General features: G+C 46.5%; 1 protein-coding gene across 2 annotated transcripts in view; it reads left to right on the forward strand.

Moving 5' to 3' along the window:
* Positions 1–26,887, forward strand: part of FOXRED2 (FAD dependent oxidoreductase domain containing 2) — a 262,874-nt gene that overhangs the window by 28,535 nt on the left and 207,452 nt on the right. Inside the window, exons 1-2 of one of the 2 annotated variants that reach the window (XM_073644101.1) lie at positions 1,357–1,464; positions 12,701–13,186. In XM_073644101.1, the coding sequence (XP_073500202.1) occupies positions 12,702–13,186 (485 nt within the window). In that variant the 5' untranslated portion in view covers positions 1,357–1,464; position 12,701. Of the gene's footprint in view, positions 1–1,356; positions 1,465–12,700; positions 13,187–26,887 lie in introns of those variants that run through there. The other variant, XM_073644100.1, reaches the window with a different exon arrangement.

A 26,887-nucleotide genomic window follows, 5' to 3' on the forward strand; every position in this document is an offset into this window, starting at 1 on the left:
GGGTATTTGAGTGACATGCTCGAGTCTCAGCCCCATATGCTTCGCGGCCAAAAAAACTTTGCGGGGATTGCCTGCCATGCACGAGCGATCCCCGTATGTTTTTTTGCGGGTGTCTAATAACCGTGAAACATGCGGGGCAGGGACTCGAGCATGTCACTCGAGCACACACAGTACATGGTGCATACCTGAGTGCCCGATGCAAACTCAAGCAGCGAGCACTTGAGCTCAAGACTAATGACAACTTATTCAATATGATGACCTAATGTTATCAAATTCGTACCTCTGGGTTCAAAATGTTCACTATACCCCTTGATAAAATCCTTGAGGGGTCTAGTTTCCAAAATGGGGTCACTTGTGGGGGGTTTCCACTGTTTAGGCACACAGGGGCTCTCCAAACGCGACATGGTGTCCGCTAACAAATTGAATGAAAAATCGGCTCAATTTGTTAGCGGACACCATGTCGCGTTTGGAGAGCCCCTGTGTGTCTAAACATTGGAGCTCCCCCACAAGTGACCCCATTTTGGAAACTAGACCCCCCAAGGCACCTATTTAGATGCATAGTGAGCACTTGGAACCCCCAGGTGCTTCACAAATTGATTCGAAAAAGTGGGAAAAAAAACACTTTTTTATTTTTACGGATTAATTTGTGAAGCACCTGGGGGTTCCAAGTGCTCACTATGCATCTAGATAGGTGCCTTGGGGGGGTCTAGTTTCCAAAATGGGGTCACTTGTGGGGGAGCTCCAATGTTTAGGCACACAGGGGCTCTCCAAACGCAACATGGCGTCCGCTAATTATTCAAGCAAATTTTACAATCAAAAAGTCAAATGGCGCTCCTTCCCTTCCGTGCGCCCAAACAGTGTTTTTTCCCCACATATGGGGTATCTTCGTGCCCAGGGGAAATTGCACAACAAATTTTGGGGTCCATTTTTTCTTGTTACCCCTGCGAAAATAAAAAAAATTGGGTCTAAAGTAACATTTTTGTGAAAAAAGTTAAATGTTCATTTTTTTTCTTCCACATTCAAAAAATTCCTGTGAAGCACCTGAAGGGTTAATAAAGTTCTTGAATGTGGTTTTGAGCACCTTGAGGGGTGCAGTTTTTAGAATGGTGTCACTTTGGGTATTTTCTGTCATAAAGACCTCTCAAAGTGACTTCAAATGTGATGTGGTCCCTAAAAAAAATGGTTTTGTAAATTTTGTTGGAAAAAATGAGAAATCGCTCGTCAACTTTTAACCCTTATAGCTCCCTAGCAAAAAAAAATTTTGGTTCCAAAATTGTGCTGATGTAAAGTAGACATTTGGGAAATGTTATTTTTATGTTATGTTATTATTAATTTTTGCCAAATTTCCGTTTTTTTCACAAATAAACGCAAGTGATATCGAAGAAATTTTACCACAATCATGAAGTACAATATGTCACGAAAAAACAATCTCAGAATCAGGGGGATCCATTGAAGCGTTCCAGAGTAATTACCTCCATAAAGTGACAATGGTCAGAATTGTAAAAATTGGCCTGGTCATTAACGTGCAAACCACCCTCGGGATTAAAGGGGTTAAAGGGTCATTCCTATAAACCTAAGAACAACAAACAATAGTGCACACTGCCCTAAGAACTGAGCCCTAATATTAAAGGGTCATTCCTATAAATATAAGAACAACAAACAATAGTGCACACGGCCCTAAGAACTGAGCCCTAATATTAAAGGGGCATTCCTATAAATGTAAGAACAACAAACAATAGTTGTAACGGGTCTGGGAGGTGGAACCTCTGAGCTACTATACAAAGGGGCAGTCCTTGTAAGGAAGCGGGTGGCTCCCAGGGAAGGCGGGCAGGTAGACACGGCAAGTGACAGGAACAGTCTCTGGGTAGAAGGGCAGGAGGTCACGGCAAGTGACGGGGAAAGTCTCTTGACAGGCGGGTGGTCACGGCAAGTGACAGCAGGGTAAGAGTCTCTAGACAGGCAGGTGGTCACGGCAAGTGATGACAAAGCCTCCAAGTAGGCTAGCAGGCGGGTAGCAGGTGAGCGCTCCCAGGTGAGCGGGTAAGAGTCTCTCGGCTGGCTGGCAGGTGGTCACGGCAAGTGACGGCAGAGCCTCCAGGTAGGCTAGCTGGCGGGTAGCAGGTGAGCGCTCCCAGGTGAGCGGGTAAGAGTCTCTCGGCTGGCTGGCAGGTGGTCACGGCAAGTGACGGCAGAGCCTCCAGGTAGGCTAGCTGGCGGGTAGCAGGTGAGCGCTCCCAGGTGAGCGGGTAAGAGTCTCTCGGCTGGCTGGCAGGTGGTCTCAGGCAGGTATCAGGCAGGTGCTTCCTGATCCGCAGGCGGACTGGTCCATAGACAGACTGGCGGATGCTGGTAGACAGACTGTCGGACCGCAGGGAATGCAAGCAGGTAGACAGAGCTGGAAAACAGACTGGCAACGGGACCTGAGGGCTGAAGCAGAGGTGAAAAGCTTTGCAACAACTTTGCTCGGGCACCTCCATTTTGGGGGAGGTGCCTTATACATGGGAGCTCCACCGGCAATTGGCCGGGGACTCCTTAGGACGGCGCGCACGGCCCCTTTAAGAGAGAGGGAGCGCGCGCGCCCTAAGCACAGTGCCCGGGAAGAAGCGAGCACTGCCAGCAGCACGGGAAGAGGACCGAGCAGGGAGGTGAGGGGAACGGCGTCTCTGCCTAGCAGGAGGCAGGGACGCCGACGCTACAATAGTTCACACTGTCCTAATAACCAAGCCCTAATATTAAAGGAGCATTCCAATCTGGGGTACTGATCATGCATTGCTGGCCTGGGTCAGTCAGGTGCAGGACTCACAAGTGAAACATTACTAACTGATCTGTTGCATCTCTCTAATGCTTTGACTTTGGGTCAGTAAACCCGAAGTCGGACTAGGACACTCATCCATAATACAGGGCAGCATACTTGGCAATATACTAATGTAAAACTGTCTACATTGTAGAAGATGTTCAGTGCAAATTTACATGTGTGGAATAGGCAGTCGTCTTACCTTTTGGTTAGCAAAATCCTTAATCAGGTCTTTAAAATTCAGGCGTCTGGCAAGCTTATGTTCAATTGATAGAAGGGCTAGGCTGTTCAACCGTTGTTCTGTCATTGTAGGACGCAGATAGTTCTTCACCAGTGATTGTTTGCTAAGTACTCTCTCTCCTTCACTAAAAGTGGGAGGGTGATAAAAATTCTGAGTGCAATACACACTTCTCCAAATATACCTTGAAGCTCGAATTTATAGATTGCGTTTAGCAATTCCAGTGGACCCATGTGCTCTGTAAATGTAGCTTCATAAACTTTACGAAGATGTTGAAGCTCAGAGAGTAACGATGATGTGAGATCTTCAGGGTATGCACAGATCAATTCTTCAGCGGATGCCACCAGATTTTCTTCACTAATTGTCGTCATCTTAAGAATTGGAGCAAACAACTTGCAGATATCTTCCATTGATCTGAAGCGCTGTTGAAGATCAGAAATTATACTGTCCATTTCCACAAGAAAGACATTAGCTTTGAAGTGCTCTTCAGGATTTGCAGCTTCATGATGCTTTGATTCTCTTTGGCGCCATTGTTGAGCATTTAATAGGTTCTTTGGAATACCCATGGAATCTGCTACCAAACTGGCTTCAGAAAGCTACTTTTCCTGAAGTAATTTCATCTTTTCAGAGAGCGCTTCAATGTTGGCAGCTCCAACTTCCAAGGAGACAGATCTACAGGGTGGGCCATTTATATGGATACACCTAAATTAAATGGGAATGGTTGGTGATATCAACTTCCTGTTTGTGGCACATTAATATATGGGAGCGGGGAAACTTTTCCAGATGGGTGGTGACCATGGCGGCCATTTTGAAGATGGACATTTTGGATCTACAGTAACTTTATTTTTTTCAATGGGAAGAGGGTCATGTGACACACCCAACCTATTGAGAATTTCATAAGAAAAAAAACAATGGTGTGCTTGGTTTTAACGTAACTTCCTGAAACAACGGATACTGGAAGCCTGTGCTAGCATTTCTTCTGCGGTGTTGCTATCAGTGTGTCAAGAGTGGGAGAAGAGGGTTGCATTGACAATCCAACACAATGGGCAGCACTTTGAACACATTTTATAAGGGGTCATAAACTTGTAAATAACTCATGAAAGCATAAAGTTACATTAAAACCAAGCACATCATTGTTTTTCTTATGAAATTCTCAATAAGTTTGATGTCACCTGACCCTCTTCCCATTGAAAAAATAAAGTTAGATCCAAAATGTCCGACTTCAAAATGGCCACCATGGTCACTACCCATCTGGAAAATTTTCCCCCTCCCATATACTAATGTGCCACAAACAGGAAGTTGATATCACCAACCATTCCCATTTAATTTAGGTGTATCCATATAAATGGGCCACCCTGTAGATTGTAGTATTTTGTTTCTCTCCTCAAAACTGGTAAGAACTTTTACCCCAAACGTCACTAAAAACACCGCCCTGAAAGATGAAAATTAGTCAAGAGATACCTTCAGCATCTGAATGTGCATCATTTGTAAGTTTTCCAGAAGAAATAACTTTATCAAGAGCCTTCAAAATGCTTGGCAGCTTTTGAGCAATGGGACGTACAGCCTCTGTTCTTGAGCCCCACCGGGTGTCACTTAGACCGTGCAAAGACCTTCCAACTTCTTCAAGCAAGTTGCTCCATCTCTCAGGGCTGTTGCTAAACAGAATGTATAGCCGGTTTACACTTCCAAAAAAGGTCTTCATTTCAGGGCAGCTTGTAGCAGCATGAACGCCCACAAGGTTTAAAGAGGTATAACACAAAAAGAGAAAGAGGGAGTTTTTTTTATGAAGATAAAAAATTGTATAAATTTTATTAGCAAGAAGTATAAGGCAAGACAAAATACATCATAAAAGGAAGGACACGTGCAAGAGGGCTGGAATGAATAGCAGCAAGGCACCGGCAGTACTGGGGGAGGGTTTCAGGGAGTTACAGTGCCTACAAGTAGTATTCAACCCCCTGCAGATTTAGCTGGTTGACACATGCGGAATTAACTTGGCATTGTGACATTTGTACTGTAGATCAGCCTGGAAGTGGGAAATGCACTGCAGCAAATTTTTTTTTTTTTTTTTTTTTTTAAAGTTAATTCAGAGTGTCATTTATTATTCAACCCCTCAAACCACAAGAATTCTGTTTGGTCCCCCTAAAGTATTAAGAAGTAGTTCAGGCACCAAGAATAATGAGCTTCACATGTGTGGATTAAAGATCTCTTTTGCCAGCCTTTTCTGACTATTTAAGACCCTCCCCAAACTTGTGAACAGCACTCAGACATGGTCAACATGGGAAAGACAAAGGAGCATTCCAAGGCCATCAGAGACCAGATCGTGGAGGGTCACAAGGCTGGCAAGGGGTACAAAACCCTTTCCAAGGAGTTGGGCCTACCTGTCTCCACTGTTGGGAGCATCATCCGTAAGTGGAAGGCTTATGGAATTATTGTTATCCTTCCACGACCAGGACAGCCTTTGAAAGTGTCCTCCCGTGCCGAGGCCAGGCTTGTCCGAAGAGTCAAGGCTAACCCAAGGACAACAAGGAAGGAGCTCCAGGAAGATCTCATGGCAGTGGGGACATTGGTTTCAGTCAATACCATAAGCAACGTACTCCACCGCAATGGTCTCCGTTCCAGACGTGCCCGTAAGGTACCTTTACTTTCAAAGCGTCATGTCAAGGCTCGTCTACAGTTTGCTCATGATCACTTGGAGGACTCTGAGACAGACTGGTTCAAGGTTCTATGGTCTGATGAGACCAAGATCGAGATCTTTGGTGCCAACCACACACGTGACGTTTGGAGACTGGATGGCACTGCATACGACCCCAAGAATACCATCCCTACAGTCAAGCATGGTGGTGGCAGCATCATGCTGTGGGGCTGTTTCTCTGCCAAGGGGCCTGGCCATCTGGTACGCATCCATGGGAAGACCGATAGCACGGCCTACCTGGAGATTTTGGCCAACAACCTCCGCTCCTCCATCAAGGATCTTAAGATGGGTCGTAATTTCATCTTCCAACAAGACAACGACCCAAAGCACACAGCCAAGAAAACCAAGGCCTGGTTCAATAGGGAAAAAGTCAAGGTGTTGGAGTGGCCTAATCAGTCTACTGACCTTAACCCAATTGAAAACTTGTGGAAGGAGCTCAAGAATAAAGTCCACATGAGACACCCAAAGAACCTAGATAACTTGGAGAAGATCTGCATGGAGGAGTGGGCCAAGATAACTCCACAGACCTGTGCCGGCCTGATCAGGTCTTATAAAAGACGATTATTAGCTGTAATTGCAAACAAGGGTTATTCCACAAAATATTAAACATAGGGGTTGTATAATAATTGACCCACACTTTTATGTTTAAAATTTAATAAAATTCAACTGAGCAACATAACTTTTTGGTTTGTAAGATTTATGCTTCTGTTCATAAAACCTACTCTCGTTTGCAGTTTGAAGGCTCTAACTTATTTGCATCTTATCAAACCATCTAAATCTGCAGGGGGTTGAATACTACTTGTAGGCACTGTATATGTTGTAATTACAATCATACATAGATTAGTACAAATAACACCCATAAATCCCATAATCACATTGCTGTAGCAAATTAGCTCCACTGAGTTAGACTCTGCAGGTTAAGTATTAGATATGGCAATGTTATAATTATTCAGTAACTAACAGATGTGTCAGCCATAATAACTTTAGTAATATACTAAAAAAAACGTTGGAGCATTCAGTAGCCACAGCAAAAGGTGGATGGAGGTTAACAACGCTTACCCAGGCCGGTGTGCCAAGAAATAGAGGATGTGAGCCGCTTCCCAACGCGCTTTTCGCGTATAATCTAATCAGCTTTCTCAAGGGTAGGTTTAAAGAGGGCAGCACAAGGAGAAAAAAGAGCTGTTGGAAATTTCTCTAGAATTTTGGCCCTTACACTTTTAATCCTACCAGACATATTTGCTCCATTATCATATCCCTGGCCTCTGCAGTCTTTAAGGTCAATGGCATGCTCATTCAGTCTTGATATAATCATGTCTGCTTTTGTTCTCCACTCTTCTGATAAAAACCCAAAAAATCCAAAAACATTCCTTCCACATGCCAAATTCCTGTTTGAGGATTTTTGGATACATACCTTAAAACTATAACATTCTGTTCAGTGTGCGAGACATCTGGCGTAGCATCACAAATAACAGAAAAATAAATAGCTTCTTTCCTTCCTGAAAGTATGGCATCGAGGACATGTTTTCCACAAATATTTATAAATTCATTTTGTGTTGCCCAAGATAGATAATGAGCTGGGATTTTTTCCCTTTTCTTGACTAATACTGAACTTTTCTAGATGCTCTTTTAGTACACTATCTTACCGTGACAAGATTTCCAATGTTCCGAGAAAATTGCCGTTATGTAGGTCTCCAATTCTCTGCGATATTCCCCTGAAGGCCATGTTGCGTGAAGCTAAATGCAGTGTCACATCCAAAAGTCTTTCTAGAAGAGCCACAAGCTTTTCCGCTTCCTTCGCTAAACTTTTTTTGCATCTCAAAGTCAACACCATGGCCACCTAGGGCCTTTTGGCGTGTTCTCCAACTCCAGTAGTGCTTCCTGTGCTGTGTACTATGTTCATGCTTTGGTAACTTGAGGTACAGACAATGCTATTTGGAAACCAAAGGATTAAAACCTTCTTTCCGACAAAGGATGCTCCCAGTTTTAATTCTTTTAGCATCAGAAAATGGCATGCATGTTACACAATACATTCCCTTCATACTTGGGCTCCATCTTAGCCAATCCCTTATAATTTTTTTACAGCCAATAGATGACTTGGCATATAGGTGAAAGTCACTAAAGGAACGGCCATCAACATCCTTTGGCAGAGATTGTACCATGTGCTTCAATTCTTCTTAATTAGAAAGCCTTGAAAAAACAATCTTCTCCCGTTCCTTATCCATGAGGACATCTGGTCACACTGCGGGGTCTTTCCAATCGATTTCTTCTTGTAATGTTATATTACTGAACTCCTCTGGAGATAGAGACTCCGCACTCTGGGTGCAAGATGGTTCTTCATACACCTGTTCTAAAATCAAACTTGAACATGAAGGCTTTGGCTCTTCTTCCATCTCTATATAAACAGTGGGAGGGAGCATTTTCTGAAAAGGACTCTTTGGTGACATGGTTCTGGACTGTGTTTCCGCAAATTCTTCTGTTACCGCACCAGTAGGCATAGTTGCAACCTCTTCTTGCATTACTGAAGAACTGCTGGAAGGGGGCTGCCTCCTCACTGGATGAAGCAGTATGCTCAAGCATTTGATGAGAAGCTTGCATCTGAGGGGGTTCACAAGTGTCAACATCACCTCCCTTGGTGCTTTGTGGCTTTTTAAAGTACTGAAGTAGAACGCTTTTCTTTTTAAGCCTTTCCTCTTCTTCATCACGCTCCCTTTTATTCTTTAGTTTTTGAGAGCCGGATTTATGATGATACATCTTTCTGGGTCTATGTACACAATTTGTGCTTGCAAGTTAATCTGTAAATGAGTATTACGTACATACAAGAACGCAAAATCAGAATAACTTGGAAATGGCAACACTACATCATACTGGCAGTATATAGGGCAGTAGAAACAATATAAAAACACACAGGTAAGGCTGGTTTCCTAACAGCTTTTCTTTGACATCCGTATGGGTATGTAAAAAAAATTGAAATAACAGCAACGCTTTCGTTCTAGTCACCATTGAATCTCAGTGGTGCCAAGAATGAGTGAAGGTGCTGCTGTTCAACTCTGCTATGCAGCGCAGTAATTTTTACCCATCCAAAAAAAGTGTGCACCGTTTTTCAGTTTGTCAAAATGACGAGCCCCAGACGGAGTAGTCCGTCATACTATGCTAGTTAATGGCTGATGATTCCTCTTTTCAAACTAGCGTTAATCAATCCAGTGCTGGCATCTGCTATAGAAGCCAGCGCTGGATCGTAGAGCAAGTGTGAAACTGACCTTACGTGAGCAGAGTTGACTTACAATTACGGTAGTCTACATCAAAGGTGTTCTTTGGTAAAAACAAGTTATCACCGATCTACGGGTTAGGTAGGTGATAACTTATTAATCAGTGGAATCCAACCATTGGAAACTGCACGGAACGGAAGAACGGGGAACTTTCATCTTTGACAGGGCACTTTTATCCCCATTTTAAAATGCAGCAGTAGGTGGGATGTCTGACCACAGCTCCACTCATCCTTTTTGGGGCTTTCAAAAAAAGCCAAGTGCAGCCACTGAGGGAATGAATTGATTAGCGGACGAGTCGCACATGAGATCTAGTCTAATGGTGATAAAAGTCGTACATTCTGCTAATCAGTGCGGATCCCAGCACTCAGTCTCCCACCAATCAACTTACCACTTATCCTTAGGTCACGTTCACATGTTCAGTATTTTACATCACTCAGTTGTAAGCCGAAACCAGGAGGAGGAACAATCAAAGTAAAAAAGTATAATAGAAACACTGCATCACTTCTCTATTTTTCATCCACTCCTGCTTTTGTCTTACAAATACTGATGTAAAATATCGACCAAATACTAAATGTGTGAACATGGCTACATGTATGTGCAAAACATGCACTTTTTTTTGCAATTTCACCACACTTGGAATTTTTTTTCCTGTTTCCCAGTACACGATATGGTAAAACCAATGGTATCGTTCAAAAGTACAACTTTTCCCACAAAAATAAGCTCTCACATGGCCATATTGACCGAAAAATAAAAAAGGTATGGCTCTGGGAAGAAGGAGAGCAAAAAACTAAAATGCAAAATGCTCCGGTCATGAAGGGGTTAAAAATCAATAAATTCTAGAATATAAATACACCCCAAAACATAACTCAAACTGTGATAATGTAACAAAAAATATAGTAGTCAAGAGTAAAAAAAAAAAAAAAAAGGGGGGGACACCCTACTTGTCAACCATTCACGGGGGAACTTATTAATGATCTCAAGGCGGCTGGGACCACAGTCACCAAGAAAACCATTGGTAACACATTACGCCTTAAAGGTTTAAAATTCTGCAGTGCCCGCAAGGTCCCCCTGCTCAAGAAGGCATATGTGCAGGCCCATCTGAAGTTTGCCAATGAACACCTGGATGATTCTGTGAGTTATTGGGAGAAGGTGCTGTGGTCCGATGAGAAAAAAATTGAGCTCTTTGGCATTAACGCAACTCGCCGTATTTGGAGGAAGAAGGATGAGAACAACCCTAATAACATCGTCCCAACCGTGAAGCATGGTGGGGGAAACATTATACTTTGGGGGTGCTTTTCTGCAAAGGGGACATGACGACTGCACCGTACTGAAGGGAAGGTGGATGGGATCATGTATTGCGAGATTTTGGCCAACAACCTCCTTCCCTCAGTAAGAGCATTGAAGATGGGTCGTGGCTGGGTCTTCCAGCAACACAATGACCAAAAACATACAGCCAAGGCAACAAAGGAGTGGCTCAAATAGAAGCACAGTAAGGTCATGGAGTGGCCTAGCCAGTCTCCAGACCTTAATCCCATAGAAAACTTATGGAGGGAGTTGAAGCTCCGAGCTGCCAAGCGAGAACCTCAAAATCTTAATGATTTAGAAATGATCTACAAAGAGGAGTGGACCAAAATTCATCCTGACATGTGCGAACACCTCATCGTCAACTACAAAAAATGTCTGACTTCTGTGCTTGCCAACAAGGGTTTTGCCACCAAGTATTAAGTGTTGTTTGCCAGTGGGATCAAATACTTATTTCTCACTGCAAAATGCAAAAAAATTATCTAATTTATTCCATGTGATTTTCTTGATTTTTTTGGGGGGGGATATTCTATCTCTCAATGTTAAATTTAACCTACCCTTAAAATTATAGACTGTTCATGTCTTTGTCAGTGTGCAAACTTACAAAAACAGCAAGGGATCAAATACTTATTTCCCCCACTGTATAAATAGAGAGGTAAAATCCCACGATCCGAACTTACTGTTACCCCTTTATAAATCACTGGTGAGGCCACATCTGGAATATGGGATCCAGTTTTGGGCTCCACATTTTAAAAAGGATATTCAGAAGTTAGAGTCAGTTCAAAGGTGGACAACTAGATTATTACAAGGGATGGAAGGCATCTCATTTGATGAGAGGTTGAAAAAGTTTGGCTTGTTTAGCTTAGAAAAAAGACACCTCATAGGAGATATAATTTACATGTACAAAAATATGTGTAGTCAGTACCATGTACTGGCACATGACTTATTCCTTCCCAAGACTATAGTAAGGACCAGGCGGCATTCATTACTGGTGGAAGAAAGGTGTTTTCGGCAGCTAAATATGAAAGGGTTGTTTACAGATAGAGCAGTCAAACTGTGGAATGCCCTACAGGCTGGACTCTTAGCCAGGCGGGCTAACCAGCACTATTTTATGGACTTGTTGATTATGTTTTAACCTATGCCGGACCAGGGCGGTATTTGAGTTTCCTGTGGTGTGGTTTATGAGGACTAAAATAAACCAGTCAGCCTTTAAATAGAAATAGTTCATTTGATACCTCAAATCACTTCCAAGTGGGTAGCATTGCTACGAAGCATAAATTGCCAAATTTTCGCTAAATTTTCGATAGTTTGACAAATAAATGCAAGACATATCGAGCACTATCATGAAGTATAATATGTCATGAAAAAAACATTCTCAGAATCACTGGGATCCATTGAAGCGTTCCAGCGTTATCACATAAAGTGACACTGGTCAGAATTGTAAGTTTTGGAATGGTCATGAAGGTGAAAACTGGCTGGGGTGAACTGGTTAAACAAAAAGAACAAACATTGAGGAATGTTTGGACCCTTTTTCAAAAATGCTCCCCTGTCCACTGTAAGGTAGCGCTATTCATCACGCTGGGGGTACTCGCTTCACCAGATCAATTAAAGCACACATGCAACGTCTTTCCGGTATTTCACAGTCCAGCAGTTTATTACACCTCATAAACCGCACATAACATAGTCCATCTCAGTGGCTCACCGACATATTACACATATAATGTCTAAGAGCCTTTCCAGTGACAGATATGTCCACTTGGCTCCCGATACAGCCTTCAGCAAGGTAACAATATCAATGTCCACATCAAGCAGCGTTTTTGCCTTTGCCGTGTTTTAGCTGCTCGGTTCTGCCACAGCTGTGGCTTTAAGGCTTCCCAGACATAGTCTCCAAGCCACGTGCCTTCAAAAGGCTACTGGTATCCTAGATCCAGCCTCTGCCTTCCAGGCTTCACCAGGCCTCTGTCTTCCAGCCTCTCCAGGCTAATGGTGTCCCACACACAGGGATCAGGCCTCATGCCTTTCACCCTGTTTCCAAACCACCAGGATTTATATATCCTTTAGTGCACACAGGACCTGCGATGATGTCACAGTCATGTGATCAGTCACCTGAGGGAGAGGTAAACGGTCAGCTAGAGCACACCCCCTGGACCATTACAGTAATGCCGCAAGCCGCTGCATTACACCACATACACCTGTAAAGTGTTTCATGTGTATTGAATAATCATTCATTTACTATAATCTGCCAAGTACTTAGTAAATTCTCATTGTTTTGTTCCTACAGTTTCACAAATAAGCTTGTCATGTTCTCAAAAAGTGTTATAAACACGAAATACTGTGAATATTAGAAGCAAATATTTTAGTAGTTGCTGCAGTTTTAACCTTTTGTTTTTCCTTTTTCTCTTGTGCAGGATGCTGGTTATAGTTATTCTACTGCTCCCGTCAGTGTTGGCCCAAAAAATTACCCATGACTACTGTGTTTTGGGTGCTGGACCTGGTGGGATACAAATTGCAAAGTTTCTTGAAGAGGCTGGAAGGGATTACATTGTATTTGAACGCAACCAGGGTCCTGGAAGCTTTTTTTATCGTTTTCCTAGACATCGCAAGCTTATCAGCATAAACAAACGTTTTACAGGACGAATGAACAAGGAATTTAATCTCCGACATGACTGGAACTCACTTCTGAGTCAAGATGAGAATTTGCGTTTTTTTCATTACTCCCATGATTTCTTTCCCCATGCAGATGACATGGTAAGATACCTGAATAATTTTAGTTCTGCTCTCAAAGTCCATTATGGCAAAGAAATCAGAAGGGTTAAAATGGAAGCCAACCTGGATGCGTGGCATGGCCATTACTTTCTCCTAGAGGATCAAGCGGAACAGGAATACGTGTGCAAGTAAGAGAAATAATTTTATATAATGTACACAAAATAAAAAAAGAGAATAAGGACAAAGTAACATGATCATAACGTGAGTCTTTTGTACAAAATCTCTGTAAAAATATACCGGTTTTACCACATTTTCTGAAAATCGTCCCCAAAAAAAAGTAGCACGATCACATTTTAAAAGTAGATTATAAAAACGTCAACTTGTCCCACAAAACAGAAGCCACCATACAGCTCCATCAGCGGAGAAATGAAAAACTATAGCTCTCAGAATAAAGCGATGCAAAAAAACAATTCTTTGTTCTATAAAATAGTTTTTATTGTGTAAAATAACATAAATGTGGTATCACTGTAATCGTACTGACCCAGAGAATAAAGCTGCCTTATCACTTTTTACCACATGGTGAACTGCATAAAGAAAAATCCAGAAACAATTCCTGATCAGACTAGAAAGCGATCAAAACATGCTATGTGTCTGCAGAAATATAGAAAAATTATATCCCATAAAATATGGCGATTGCAAAACTTTTTTTGCAAAAAAGCAAGTGCATGATTTGTACCCAGACAGAAAAAAATATATATAAATCTGGTATTGCTGTAATCGCACCGACACAAAGAATAAAGTCATCTAATCACTTATATCGGGATTTCCGTGTAAATCTCTGAAACGCTTGATTCAGACAGAACCTCCAATGGAAGATTCCCTATAATAAGGCAGATGGAGGCAGTATGGACTCCATCTGGCCTATGATTCGGCGGTGTGCGTCTTTTCTGACCACGTCTCTGTTTATAGCCTTTGTACTTCGCATCTGTGCCTCTGATCCTTCAGTCAGAGGAGCACCTGGTGGCTACGGCCCAAGCCTATCCTAACAATCAGAAGCTTTAGTGAAGACCAGGTAGCCACTTAGTTACACCCCTTTAGGATAAGCCCGGCCAGTTGCGCAGTGTGTCTACACCCACCACCGTCACACTATGAGCTATCTGTATTGCTTTGTAGCCTTGCTCGTATAGTTGTGCATTTCAGTTATGTATATGTGCATTCATGACTCTATAATATATTTTGCATTTTTTATATCTATGTTTTTGTCTCTGCCATTTCAATTGGGTGATCATATGATTTTTTAAATTGGTGAGGGGTAATAAAAATATGTGGTTGTGTACTCTGTTTTCTATGGTTTGATAAAGATGTATCTGTTTTTTAAGATTGAAACGTAGCTGTTTCTATTGTAGTAGATCGCTCACTCAGCTTCACATGGAGGTAGACACAGGTACTCTGTCTCTTTAAACTTCTGGTTGGTTTATTAAAATGCAGCAAAAACCAACACTGAGTCCATAAAAGAAAACCTGTCCCTTTGGGCAAAAACAGGGAAAACAAAGAAAAATGGTAACACAAATCCACAGTCTTTGTGGTAGCAGGGATCCTCTTGCGTTCAGAGTTCAGCAACTCCTCGTAGTTCAGGATAGCTCCACACAAACAGATCTGGAATTCCTCTCTCCAGACCTACTGAACAACTCATGCCTCAGCAGGCCTTGTATTTAAACCTAAGACCACACCCTGAGGTGGAGATATGGAGAACAACCTCTCGCCCGCTCTATGGTTGTCCTCATAAAAACACGCCCTTTTATAAATGGTGAATTAACCCTTCTCCGCAAATAACATGCTAGAGGAAACTTAACGGTTTTAATTCACTGAAGCTAAGGGAAACATATCTCCCCTCCAGCACTTTACCAGTGACTTTGTCACACCGTGTAGTATGTGATGTATTAATAAAAAAGAAGATACTTTTTGCTACCATGGATGCTGTTGTTTCTCTCTTCACCTTTGGACTCACTCAGGTCCATCATCTGTCAACGGAAATATAGGGGCTTCCATGTTACTGGTAGCACAAAGTCTCTGGAAAAGCGCTATGGCTCCTCGCCCCCCTAGAGAAATTCAGAGAATTCTGTGCTCCCAAATCCAAATGCCACCCTCCCTTCTGAGCCCCACAGTGTGCCTAAAATCACATTTAGCGTCCACATGTTTGGCATTTCTGTAGCGATTAGACCGCTTAATTTACGGGGTCCATGTCTCCTGAAGATGACTGGTCCCGCTCATCACCAATCATTCCTGATACCTGAACCCATACTGCTCCACTAAACCAAAACCACTCAGCATCAGTGCTGAAGAATTTTTCAGGTTTCACATCACAGTGGCCAGATACCTTGGTGACACATCCACCCCATTCCGCAATTGTCGGCAGCAGATGCCATCTTGCTGTCTGTCTACAGCCCTTATAAAAATTAATAACTTGGGGCTAAAACAACATTTTAGTGGTAAAAATGTAATTATTCTTTCTTAATCACCCAATGGTATAACATTTTGTGAGGCACATGTGGTGACAACATGCTCACTGCGCCCTTTGACTGATTAGTTGAGAGATGTAGTTTGTAAAATGGGGTTACTTATGGAGAGGTTCTGCTGTTCTGGCACTTAAGGGGCTCTGCCTGTCACGCTGGTGACTTGCATGGGCAGTAAGCTCTGGTCACCGCTCTGCTCCTCAAAGTTTCTGGTCATCTCGCTGAGCTAACTCTTGCAGCATTTCCAGCTCTGCTACATCCTACTGCTGCTGGTGTGTCTCCACCTGTCTTATAGGTAGGCACGACCAGACTTTGCGGGAACTTAACCACTTGTATCCTGCAGAGTTTGGTTTCCCTAGCCAATATCTTGGCAGCAGGGGGTTTATTAGGCAGCTCCTCTCACCACTCCTTGCCTGAATGTAGGTTCCTAGTAGCTTGTCTATAATTTCTGTTTCTGCATGTTCGTTCTGTCCTACCTGTTATTGACCCAGGTCATTTACCGTTTATCCTGATATCTCCACTTCTGACCTCGGCTACGTATATAGAACCTGTATTTTCTTGCCCTGACCTCGGATTGTCTGACCACATATTTTGCCATCGTACCCATGCCTCTGACCCGCTGGTCAGCTGCTGCAGATCCAGGGACTGCCCTGGAGTGGTACCTAGTGACTACCTGTGGCTAAACCTATCCTCACCTTCAGAGACTCTAGTGAATACCAGGTAGTCACTTAGATATTCCCCTCTAGGCTAAACTCGGCCCATGGCAGAGTGGGTCCACAACCACCAGGGTTACAGTACGTACAGCCAATGGTTCCGGCTGACAAGTTATGACCCTTTGATCCCAAGCCAAAGTGCAAGTACTGTGTGAGAAAGTGTGCTCTCAATGTGAGCATCAGGACCAGATGATGCCGACTATCAATGTGGTGGCAACCAGGGCTGTGGAGTCGGAGTAGGTATAAAATGGACCAACTCCTAAAATATACAATGAATTGGGTACAGTAGTTCAATGCGTTTGTGGGGAAAAAATTTTCATAAGAATTTGGGAAAGTTATGAAATGTCCTATAAATGTCTGTCCTATTCCTGATCTAAGGGTCTAGACTTTTAGCTGAAATGAATCTGTGCTACAGTAAATTTATCACTTAAACATGAGCCATGTATGAGGGAGTCGGAGTTGGAGTTGGTGTCATGGAAATTGAGGAGTCAAAGGTTTGGCTTACCGACTCCACAGCCCTGGTGGCAACCCAGCTGCAGGGTCTATCCGCTGCCATGTCCATCCTGTCTTCCGCCTCTACCATGTCTGGCTAACCCTCCCTAGGACTGTCAGTCTTCCCGAGGGAACTACCTAGGTTCCCAGTTTCTGGTGGAAAGGCCAAGATCCATCTTCCACTTTTGTCCCACTATAATGGAAACCCCAAGGAGAGCCGCAACTTCATTAATCACTGTCAGAACCACTTCACACTCCACGCTCCTCTCTTTTTTTCTGACCAGACCAAGATAGCATTTATGGTTTCTCTGCTGTCTGGACAAGCCCTGGCTGGGGCAAATCCCATTTGTGAGCATGGTGATCCCGAGACATGCGACATTGGGAGATGTTCCAAGCGGTATTCAAGATTCCAGGCCACACCTCCTCAGCTGATTCGTTGCTTTTGTCTCTAAGGCAGAGCACGGACCCGTTGCCTAGTATGCCTTACGCTTCTGTACTTTGGCGTCGTAGCTGGCTTGGAACGAAGAATCCATTGTGGCAACCTTCTGGCAGGGCTTGTCCAGTCGTATCAAGGATGGCAGAGATTTACCATGCTCTCTGGATGCCATTATACTCTTGGCCGCTAGGATAGATCTCTGATTCCATTAGCGAGTCCTGGAATAAGCTTTGGTGTCTCCTCATGCCAGAAACCCACCCAGACTGGCTCCAAACTTCCAGTCCCCTTTGCTACCGCAGGTTGCGCCACCAGCCTCTGAGCAGATGCAGGTTGAGCGAACCAAACCTTCTGTGCAGGAACAACAGTAGCGGTACAGAGATGACATACAGTATGCATGTTGTGTGGAGGCAAGGGGCATTTTGTTCACCAGTGTCCTGTGAGACCTGGAAAACTCCAGCACCTAGGATTGGCCAGTGAGACGACACTAGATGAGAGTAATTGCTCTCCAAAGCTATTGACTGAAGTTACCTGGTCCTAGGAGGAGAGGTCTGTCTCTGCGGCTGCCCATCTGGATTCCGGCCCTGCAGGCAATTTCATCCATCAGGATTTGGTCTGTCGACTTTAGCTACTTATGCAACAGCTGTGTTATCCCCTGACTATTGCCTCCATCGACGGACAGCTCCTGGCAGAGCCTATTCTATTCATTACACTTCCAGTCACACTTCGGATTTGAGACCTGGATTCTGAAAATATTTCTTTCTATTTGCTACCCAAATCCATGAATCCTGTTCTTCTGGGTCTTCCATGTCTGCATCTATATGTGCTATTTGTTGAATGGTCTACCGGTCAGGTTATTCATTGTAGTCCTTATTGTTCTTCCAACTGCCTTGCCAAGGTCATGCCCAAAATTCCACCCGCCGTTCCTTCCAACCTTGCATCTCTGCCCATCCATTATCAGACTTTCACAGACCTTTTTTGTGAAATGAAGGCAGAGGTCTTGCCACCTCATAGACCTTACGATTGTCCTATCAATCATCAGCCTGGCACTTTGCCACCTTGGGGCCGGGAATATCCTCTATCTCTACTTGAGTCTCGTGCCATGTCGGAGTACATTCAAGAGAACTTAGTCATAAGATTCATCCATAAGTCCTCTTCTGCTGTTGCTGGCCTCTTGTTCATGACCAAGAAGGATTTTTCCCTACGAATTTGTATTCATTATCGGAGCCTTAACGAGATCACCATTAATACCTGTGACGGTCACTACGTGTATCTGGTCATGCCCTTTGCTCTGTGCAATTTCAGGAGTTCATTAATGACAATCTAGGACCTCTTCTGTGTCTGCATGGTTGTGTTTTTGGTCGACATCCTGATTTTCTCTCCCGATCTACCTACCCATAGAAGACACGTCCTTCAGGTTCTACAGCACCTACGGGAGAACAATCTGTTTGCCAAGTTATCCAAATATGTCTTTGAAAGACCCTCCTTGCCTTTCCTCAGCTACATTATTTCCAGCTAGGGCCTCGAGATGGATCTGGAGAAGATTTCCACTGTTCTCTTCTGGCCTCGTCGCCAACTTTCATAGACAATTTATCCTGCACTTCTCGTCCCTCCTGGCACTCATCTCCACCTTAACAAAGAAGGGGGCTAATGCCAGAGTCTGGCCAGAGTTGGCCTTACAGCAGTTGAAAAATGCCTTCGCGAGTGGTCCGGTTCTGCACCACCCCGATCCCAACAAGCAGTTTCTCTTGGGAGGTAGATGCTCATTTTATCGGTGTTGGGGCGGTGCTCCTGCAAAGAGCTTATTCGGGGAAGTCTGTCTCTTGCGGATTTATTTTAAAAATGTTTTCATCGGCTGAGCAAAACTATAATAGGCAGGGTGGTGGAACCACTGTTCCAAGAGCCGAGGAGAGCCTGGAGGGATGTGACTAAGCACCACACCAAGGCTGACCCCGGATGCACAGCAACTGACAGTGCCTTGGTCCGAGGAGAGCCCGGGGAGGTGGGACCAGGTGCTACAGCAGGACTGACCTCAGATAAACGGTAGCTGACCCTCAAGGGACTGGTAACTGGAACAACCCGGTAGGAGAGTACAGCTGATACAGGCAGGCATGGTAGGAACACAGGAACCACAGATGCAGATTGGTCCGGCTGATACACAGACCGGAAAGAATTGTGTTGACATATCTGACTGATACACAGACTGGCATGGTGAGTGCCGACGAGTCCGGCTGATATGCAGATTTGCACGGAAGGTGCAGGCGGGTCCAACAGATATACTGATGGGCACTGCCGGTGCGGATGGGACAATCTGGTATACGGATAGGCAGGTGCTGATGCACACGGCAGAAATACAAGCGAGCAGGTGCTGACGGCCAAGGTTGGTATACAGGCAGGCAGGTGATCTGGATGATAGGACTAACACAGGTATGCACGGCAGACGTGAATATCTTCGTTCAGGTATACTAGGATATGAGCACTGGGGACCTGAGAACTAGCAAGCATGAAAGATTAAACTAACATGTTGCTCAGGCACTTCCTATCAGGTAGAGGTGCCTTAAATAATAAGTGTCTTCCAGCTATTGGCTGGGAACACTTTAGTATGGCGCACGCTGGCCCTCTAAGAGGGCAGGAGCGCACGCGCCCTATGCACAGTGCCCAGGGATCTGCAAGCAGCACGCGGACCCCGGGCAGTAGCAACAGGAGAAGGAGGAGGGAGTGCAGGGGCGTGGTGGTGAGTGAGTCGGGGTCTCTGCTAGGGGTGGGAGGCAGAGTGCAGAGATGCCTGCATTACAGAAACTATACTATTGGAGACATGAGTTTCTAACCATTAAGATGGCTCTCTAGGAATGGCGACATCTACTGGATGGCACCAGCTCTCTGGTATTAATATACACGTACGATAAAAATCTGATCTTATTGCAATCCACCCAGTGGTTTGATTTTCATCAAGCTAGATAGTCACTCTTCTTTGCTCTTTTTAACTTTGAATTGCACTTCCTTCCTGCGGCGAAGAATGTCAAAGCGGATGCTCTGTTTTGATCCTTTGAAGTGACTGATTCTGTGAAGGAGCCTCAGCAGATCAGTGTCCTGGCCAGGATTATTTAAGCAGGCCCTGTCCTTTTAAGAGACTTTCCTCCTGGCAAAACCTTTGTTCCCACTGTTAACAGGAGGAGAATTCTGTCTTCGAGACATGAATCCAAGTTGACTGGTCATATGCACATATGACCACTGAACTGATTGCTCGCTGCTTCTGGTGGCCATCACAGGTAAAGGATGTCCGGGACTTCATAACCACCTGTCCACAGTTCACCAGAAACAAGTCCTCCAGGGACAAGCCTGCTGGTTCCTTCTGCTCCTTGGTAACACATAGCCATGGATTTCATCACGGACCTGCCTCTTTCTGAGGTTGCAACACCATCTGGGTCGCGGTGGATCAGTTTTCCCAAAATGGCTCGTTTCATTCCGGCCTTCCCTCAGCTCCGAAACTCGCTTTGCAATTCTTTCAACACGTGTATTGTCTCCATGGTCTTCCTCTCCACATTGTTTCTGATCATGGGGTTCACTTCTAAATTCTGGGAGCTCTGTGCAAATTGCTGATTGTCCAGTTGGATTTCTCCTCAGCATATCAGCATCAGACTAATGGGCAAGAGGAACGAGTTAACCAAGTTCTCAAGAATTATCTGCGTCACTTTGTCTCTGCCCGTCAGGATGATTGGGTGCAATTGCTTCCCTGGTGTCATGCCTCAGCACTCAATCCGGCGGTTCTTTGCTCTTGTGTCGGCGTCTCTGTACGCTGAGACACAGCAGGTTCTGTTGCTGTTGGGGTGCTGAATAATTTTGCCTTTGTCCATTCCTTTTGGACAGCAGTTGTTTTTCATTTGTTATCTACCTGTCGTATCACGCTGCAGGTGCTACTATTTAAACTCCCCTCCCCCCCTGCTAGTCTCCTCTGATGGTGATAGTCTTTATTGGATTTTGCTTGGAGTTCTGTTCCTACTTCTGGGCATCTATGACCGTCAGATAAGTGTACTGCTGGGGTTTCCTTCTTACCCTGCACTCTCCCTCAGTTCCCTAGGAGATACGAGATACAACCTGACAGCCTTTCAGGATTCCAGGTCTGAGTGGTCACCTCTAGTTTTACCTGTAATGGTTAGCCTGGTTGCGCTGAAGTTGCAAGGCCCTGCATTACCGGATACTTTAGTCTGTACGGGAACCGGGTGGGGTTTGTGCAGTTTATTCTTAGTTCGTTTTTTTCCCCCACGTTTAGTACCACGTGTGCATAACATTATCTCCACCCTATCACATTTTTGTGTGTTCTGAGAGGTTTTTATGGGTGCCTTGGCCACACAGCTGCAGTCCCTATTCTTGGAGACGGCGGCTATCAAACACTGACACTCCCCACCGATGCTGGGTGTTCGGCCTTTCCAAAGTATCTTCCTAAGCCTAAGGTAGTATTGCCGGAATGCTTTGGCAGGGACTGAAATAAGATTTTTCAATTTTTCTTTCATCGTGTAAGCTGTACTTTCGCCTCCAGCCTGTTTCCTCAGGAGAATAAAGTCAATGACTGGGTATTATGTCATTGCTCCGAGGGGATCCTCAGGCTTGGGCGTTTTCTTTGCCTTGGGATCCTCCAGTGTTTTCTTCTGTTGACACTTATTATTCTGAACTTGGACACATTTATGATGATCCGAATAGGGTCACGGTTGCTGAGTCCCTGATTCGCAGGTTGGTTCAGGGTAATCGTAAAGTGGAGGATTTGTGCTCTCAGTTGAGTTGTTTTTGGTCAGTGGAGACATCCTGGAATGACCGGCTATTCGCATCCAGTTTTGCCAGGGACTTTCTAGTCAGATTAGACACATGACCGTTTACAGTCCTAACCAGATGTCACTAGAGAAGGCAATGTCACTGGCTGTCCATTTAGATAGACATCTGAGGGATAAAGTCATGTTTAAGGCTGTCAGTTACTGTATTTTTCGGACTGTAAGACACACTTTTTTCCCCCCCAAATTTGGGAGGACATTGGGGGTGCGTCTTTTGGTCTGAATGTAGCTTACCAGGGGGGAAGAGCGGTTATGAAGCCGGGTCTCAGGAGGCAAGGTCCCTTCCTCAGGAAGTCGGCAGCGTCAGATGTGACGCTAGGGGGCAGCACCACCCGGTGTTCCCCCGCGCACCCATCCGCAACTTCCCCTTGTCAGGATAAGCCGTCGGCATTGCCATGGTCGCGGCCCTTTTAGTGGCAAATGGCGAAGTGGTACTGCTGGAGCGCAGGGCTCCAGCGTAGCAACCTCCCATTCGTTCCGTATACGGTGTGTAACCAGCTGAGGGGGTTGTGGTCTGTTTCCACGGTGAATTGTCGTCCGTACAAGTATGGCTGCAGATGCTGCAGGGCCCACACAATTGCCAGACATTCCTTCTCCATTGTGGAGTAGGCCACTTCCTTCGGCAGGAGCTTCCGGCTCAGGTACAAAACGGGGTGTTCATGGCCCATAGTGTCGACCTGGCTGAGCACAGCACCGAGGCCAAAGTCACTGGCGTCCATCTGCACTACAAACCGGCCGCGTGAAGTCGGCTGCCTGTAGTACCGGGGAGCTAGAAAGGGCGATCTTCAGCGCCCGGAAGGCCGTCTGACAGTCGTTTGTCCAATTGACTGCGGAGGGCAGCTTCTTGGTGAGGTCCATCAGGGGCTTCGCCAGACTACTATAGTGAGGGGCGAACCTCCTATAGTACCCGGGGGTGCCCAGGAAGGACATCACCTGTTTCTTGGTCCTGGGGGTGGGCCAGGATGCTATGGCATCCACCTTCCCGGACTCTGGCTTCAGAGCTCCCCCACCTACCCAGTGTCCCAGGCAAGGCTGTTGAGTTGGAGTAGGTATAAAATGGACCGACTCCAACTCCTAAAATATATAATAAATTGGGTACAGTAGTTAAATGCAGGATGTGCGGGAAATGTTTCCATACAAATTTGGGAAAGTTGTGAAATGTCCTATAAATGTCTGTCCTATTCCTAGTCTAAGGGTCTAGACTCTTAACTGAGATGAATCTGTGCTACAGTAAATTTATCACTTCAACTCCGACTCCCTCATATATGGCTCATGTTTAAGTCAGAGTCATGGAAATGTCGGAGTCGGAGGTTTGGCTTGCCAACTCCACCGCCCTGGTCCCAGGTAGTGGACCTCACTCATACCCAGCTGGCACTTTTTACGGCTTAATGGTCAATTTTGCCTGTTGGATCCGCCCAAACACCTGCGCCAGATGCTCCAGGTGATCCTCCCATGTGAGACTTAAATGGCAATGTCATCCAGGTACGCGGCCACGTACCTTTAGAGTCCCTTGAGCAGTGTGTTGACCATCCGCTGAAAAGTGGCAGTGGCATTCTTCATGACAAATGGCATCACCGTTGGCTCGTATGGTCCAAATGGGGTGATAAAGGCACAGCGTTCCCGTGCCTCGGGTGTCAGGGGGATCTGCCAATATCCCCAGCCCAGATCCATGATGGTCAGGTACTTGGCTCCGGCCAAATGATCGAGCAGGTCATCGATGCGCGGCATTGGGTAATCATCGGTGACCGTGACCGCATTGAGCCCCCTGTAGTCCACGCAGGTGCGGGTTGTCCGGTGCTTCTTTGGGACTAGGACCACAAGCAAGGCCCAAGCACTTCTGGATGGTTGGATAACCCCCAGCTTCAGCATCTTGTCAATCTCCTGACGCATGTGCTGCTTTACTTCCAGGGAGATCCGGTATGCTGAACTCCAGTTTGGGGGGTGATCCCCGGTGTTTACATGATGGACAGCCGACTCTGTCCTTCCGGGCTTGTTGCTGAACACATCCCGGAAGGGGTGTAGGGTTGCCCACAGCTGGGAGCGTTGGTCGGACAATAGCTGGTGGCAAACCTCCACGTTCTTGATGATCCCACCCGCCCAAGCCTGGGCGAGCATGTCCGGGAGGGCTCCGCCTCTCCCTCCTCTGGCAGCTTCCACACGGAGAGGGTGCAGGCCTCCTGCTTATGACGGGCCTTCATCGTGTTTACGTGGAAGGACTTCAGCCTTCCCCAGGCGTGGTCCAGGGTGACCAGGTACGTTACGGCGCTGAGCTGCTGGTGCACGAGGTAAGGGCCTTTCCAGGCCACCTGAAGCTTGTCCTGGAATACGGGGATCAGTACCCACACCTTTTGACCCACCTGGTAGGTCCTCTCACAAGCATTCTGGTCGTACCATCGCTTCTGGTCGGCCTGGGCTCGCGTCATATTGTCGTGCACCAGCTGCGCCAAGGCCCCTGCATTTTGTCACGGAAGTGCACAACATATTCGATGACGACACTCCAGGGGTGGCTGAGTCCCCTTCCAAGACCTCTTTCACCAGAGCCAGGGGTCCCCGCGCATGCCGGCCGTACAGGAGCTCAAAAGGGGAGAACCCTGTTGAGGCCTGTGGAACTTCCCGGTAGGCAAATAGCAGGTGTGGGAGGTACCGCTCCCAGTCGCGCCTGTGGGAGTCGACCAACTTCTTAAGCATCTGCTTCAGGGTGCTATTGAACCATTCGCACAGGCCATTGGTCTGTGGGTGGTACAGGCTGGTCACCAGATGTTGCACCAGTATTTGCTTACAGAGGAACTCCATCAGCTGCGACATGAACTGGGTACCCCGGTCGGTGAGCATTTCCTGCGGAAAACCCACTCGGGAGAAAATCTCCAGTGAGGCGGTGGCCACCTTGTCGGCCTGAATGGACAACAAGGCTACCGCTTCAAGGTACTGGGTGGCATAGTCTATTACTGTCAGTATGAAGCATTTCCCAGAACTGTTGGGAGTGGCCATCGGGCCAACCAAATCCACAGCCACCCTCCTGAAAGGCTCTTCAGTGATGGACAGAGTTACCATTGGGGCTTTGGGGCACCGCCCCGCCTTCCTCACCCTCTGACAGGTGTCACACGACCGGCAGTAGGCAGTCACCTCGTCCCCCATCCTTGGCCAGTAGAAATGCTGGACTAGCCTGGCCTTGGTCTTAGTGATCCCTAGATGTCCGGCCGTCGGAATCTCGTGCGCCATCCACAACAACTCCGCCCTGAACGGATAGGGTACCACTAACTGTCAGTTCCTGGGCCACACCTCCGGTGAACCTCACTGGACCGTTACCCGGTTCAGCCGTCCTTGGTCCCAGACCACCTGCTCGAGGTCTGAGTCCAAGGGCGGCTGTGCAGCCTGCTTCTTGCGAGCTTTCAGACTGTCGTCAGTCTCCAACGCCACCTGAAACCCATGACTGGACATGGCCAGAATAGACGAAACTGCCATGTTTTCTATCATTTCCCTGGGACCTGTCTCCTGGCCTCCGTCTGACCCAGCAGCCACTTGGTCGGAAGGGGAGAAGCCATCGTACTCCTGAGGGGCCCCTGGGGCCCGGGTGCCACCACTGCGCGTGACAGCGGAGCGGACACAGCCGCTGTGACCGCGGGTAGCGCCTGCTTCTCCTCTGCTTCTGACCAAGCTTCCGGTCTAAACAGACTACCCTAGCCCTCTGACATCCTGGTTGTGGGGGAACCCTGCCATGTGGCCTTATCTGGGAGCCCTACCCCTCCTGGGACTGCCCCGCCTTCACAGCGGTTTGCCCCCTGTCTGTCCCTTCTGTGACAACCTCACAGGACAAACTGTTCCAGCCTGCCGGCTGGCCACATTCTGGGGCCATATTACAGCTGACTTGATTGATCTCCCCACCCCCCCCCGAGAGGAGAGGGACACAGTAAATCACCCCCCCCACATCCCCATTAATAGGCATATCAATAACATTGGCATCAACAGGGGTGGACATGACATTATCTGGAGGGTCAGGCCTTGGGGGGTTCAGTGGCCACATAGTGGGACACTAGCCGCCCCAAGTCTCTCCCAAGAAAAACACTCGCGGGAATGTTCGGAGTTACCCCCACCTCCCTCACTCCCCTCCCGGCACATCAGGCCAAATACACCTTGGTGACAGGCAGCGTCGGCTCGACGCCTCCAATCAAATCCTGGGACGACACCAGTTCAGGCCGCACAAGAGTCATCTCAGCGCTGGTGTCTCATAGTCCCATGGCCCTGGTGTGGCCTATGGTGACGGTCTGAAGGTTATCAAGGGACCCTCCCACCACCCACACTCACACACAAAACAGTGGATGGCTTTTGGGACGGGGACGGGTCCTTCTGGCGCTGGGTACACATGGCTTTGTAGTGGCCCAGCTGTCTGCAAAGATGACACAGTCTGGGTTCCCCTACCGGTGTGCAGAGGAAAGCATAGGTAGGTGGCCCATTGGGCCTTGGGGCAGGGACAGCAGGCACCGCGTTCGTCTTACTCCCTGTTAAGCCGACAAGTTTTTTGGCCTCGAGTCCAGTTGTTGGAGTACTCGTCAGCAAATGTCACTGTTGCAGAGGCCCCCTTTGGCTTCCGGACGCGGAGGTACTGTTGGAGGTCCTCCGGGCAGTTCCAGAGTACCTGGTCAGTCGCGATGAGCTTTTTCAGCTGCTGGACGGTGGTGAGCTCCAGTTCTGTGGTCCATTGATCAACGGCTCTCAGTAGGGCCTGCATGTGATCGACCCAGCTGTCTGCAGGACCCCGCTGTATACTCCGGAGCTTCTTCCGGTACATCTCAGGGGTCAAGTTGTACTTCCGGACCAGAGCCTGCTTAATGTACTCATAGCTCAGGGTGGTCTCACTGGGCAGGTACCCAAAGATCTCCAGGGCCTTACCCCTAAGGCGAGGGTTAAGAACCGGACC

The sequence above is a fragment of the Phyllobates terribilis genome, unplaced genomic scaffold (assembly GCF_046119375.1).
Source record: "Phyllobates terribilis strain yellow unplaced genomic scaffold, ASM4611937v1 Scaffold_8__6_contigs__length_399053987, whole genome shotgun sequence".
NCBI lineage: Eukaryota > Metazoa > Chordata > Amphibia > Anura > Dendrobatidae > Phyllobates > Phyllobates terribilis.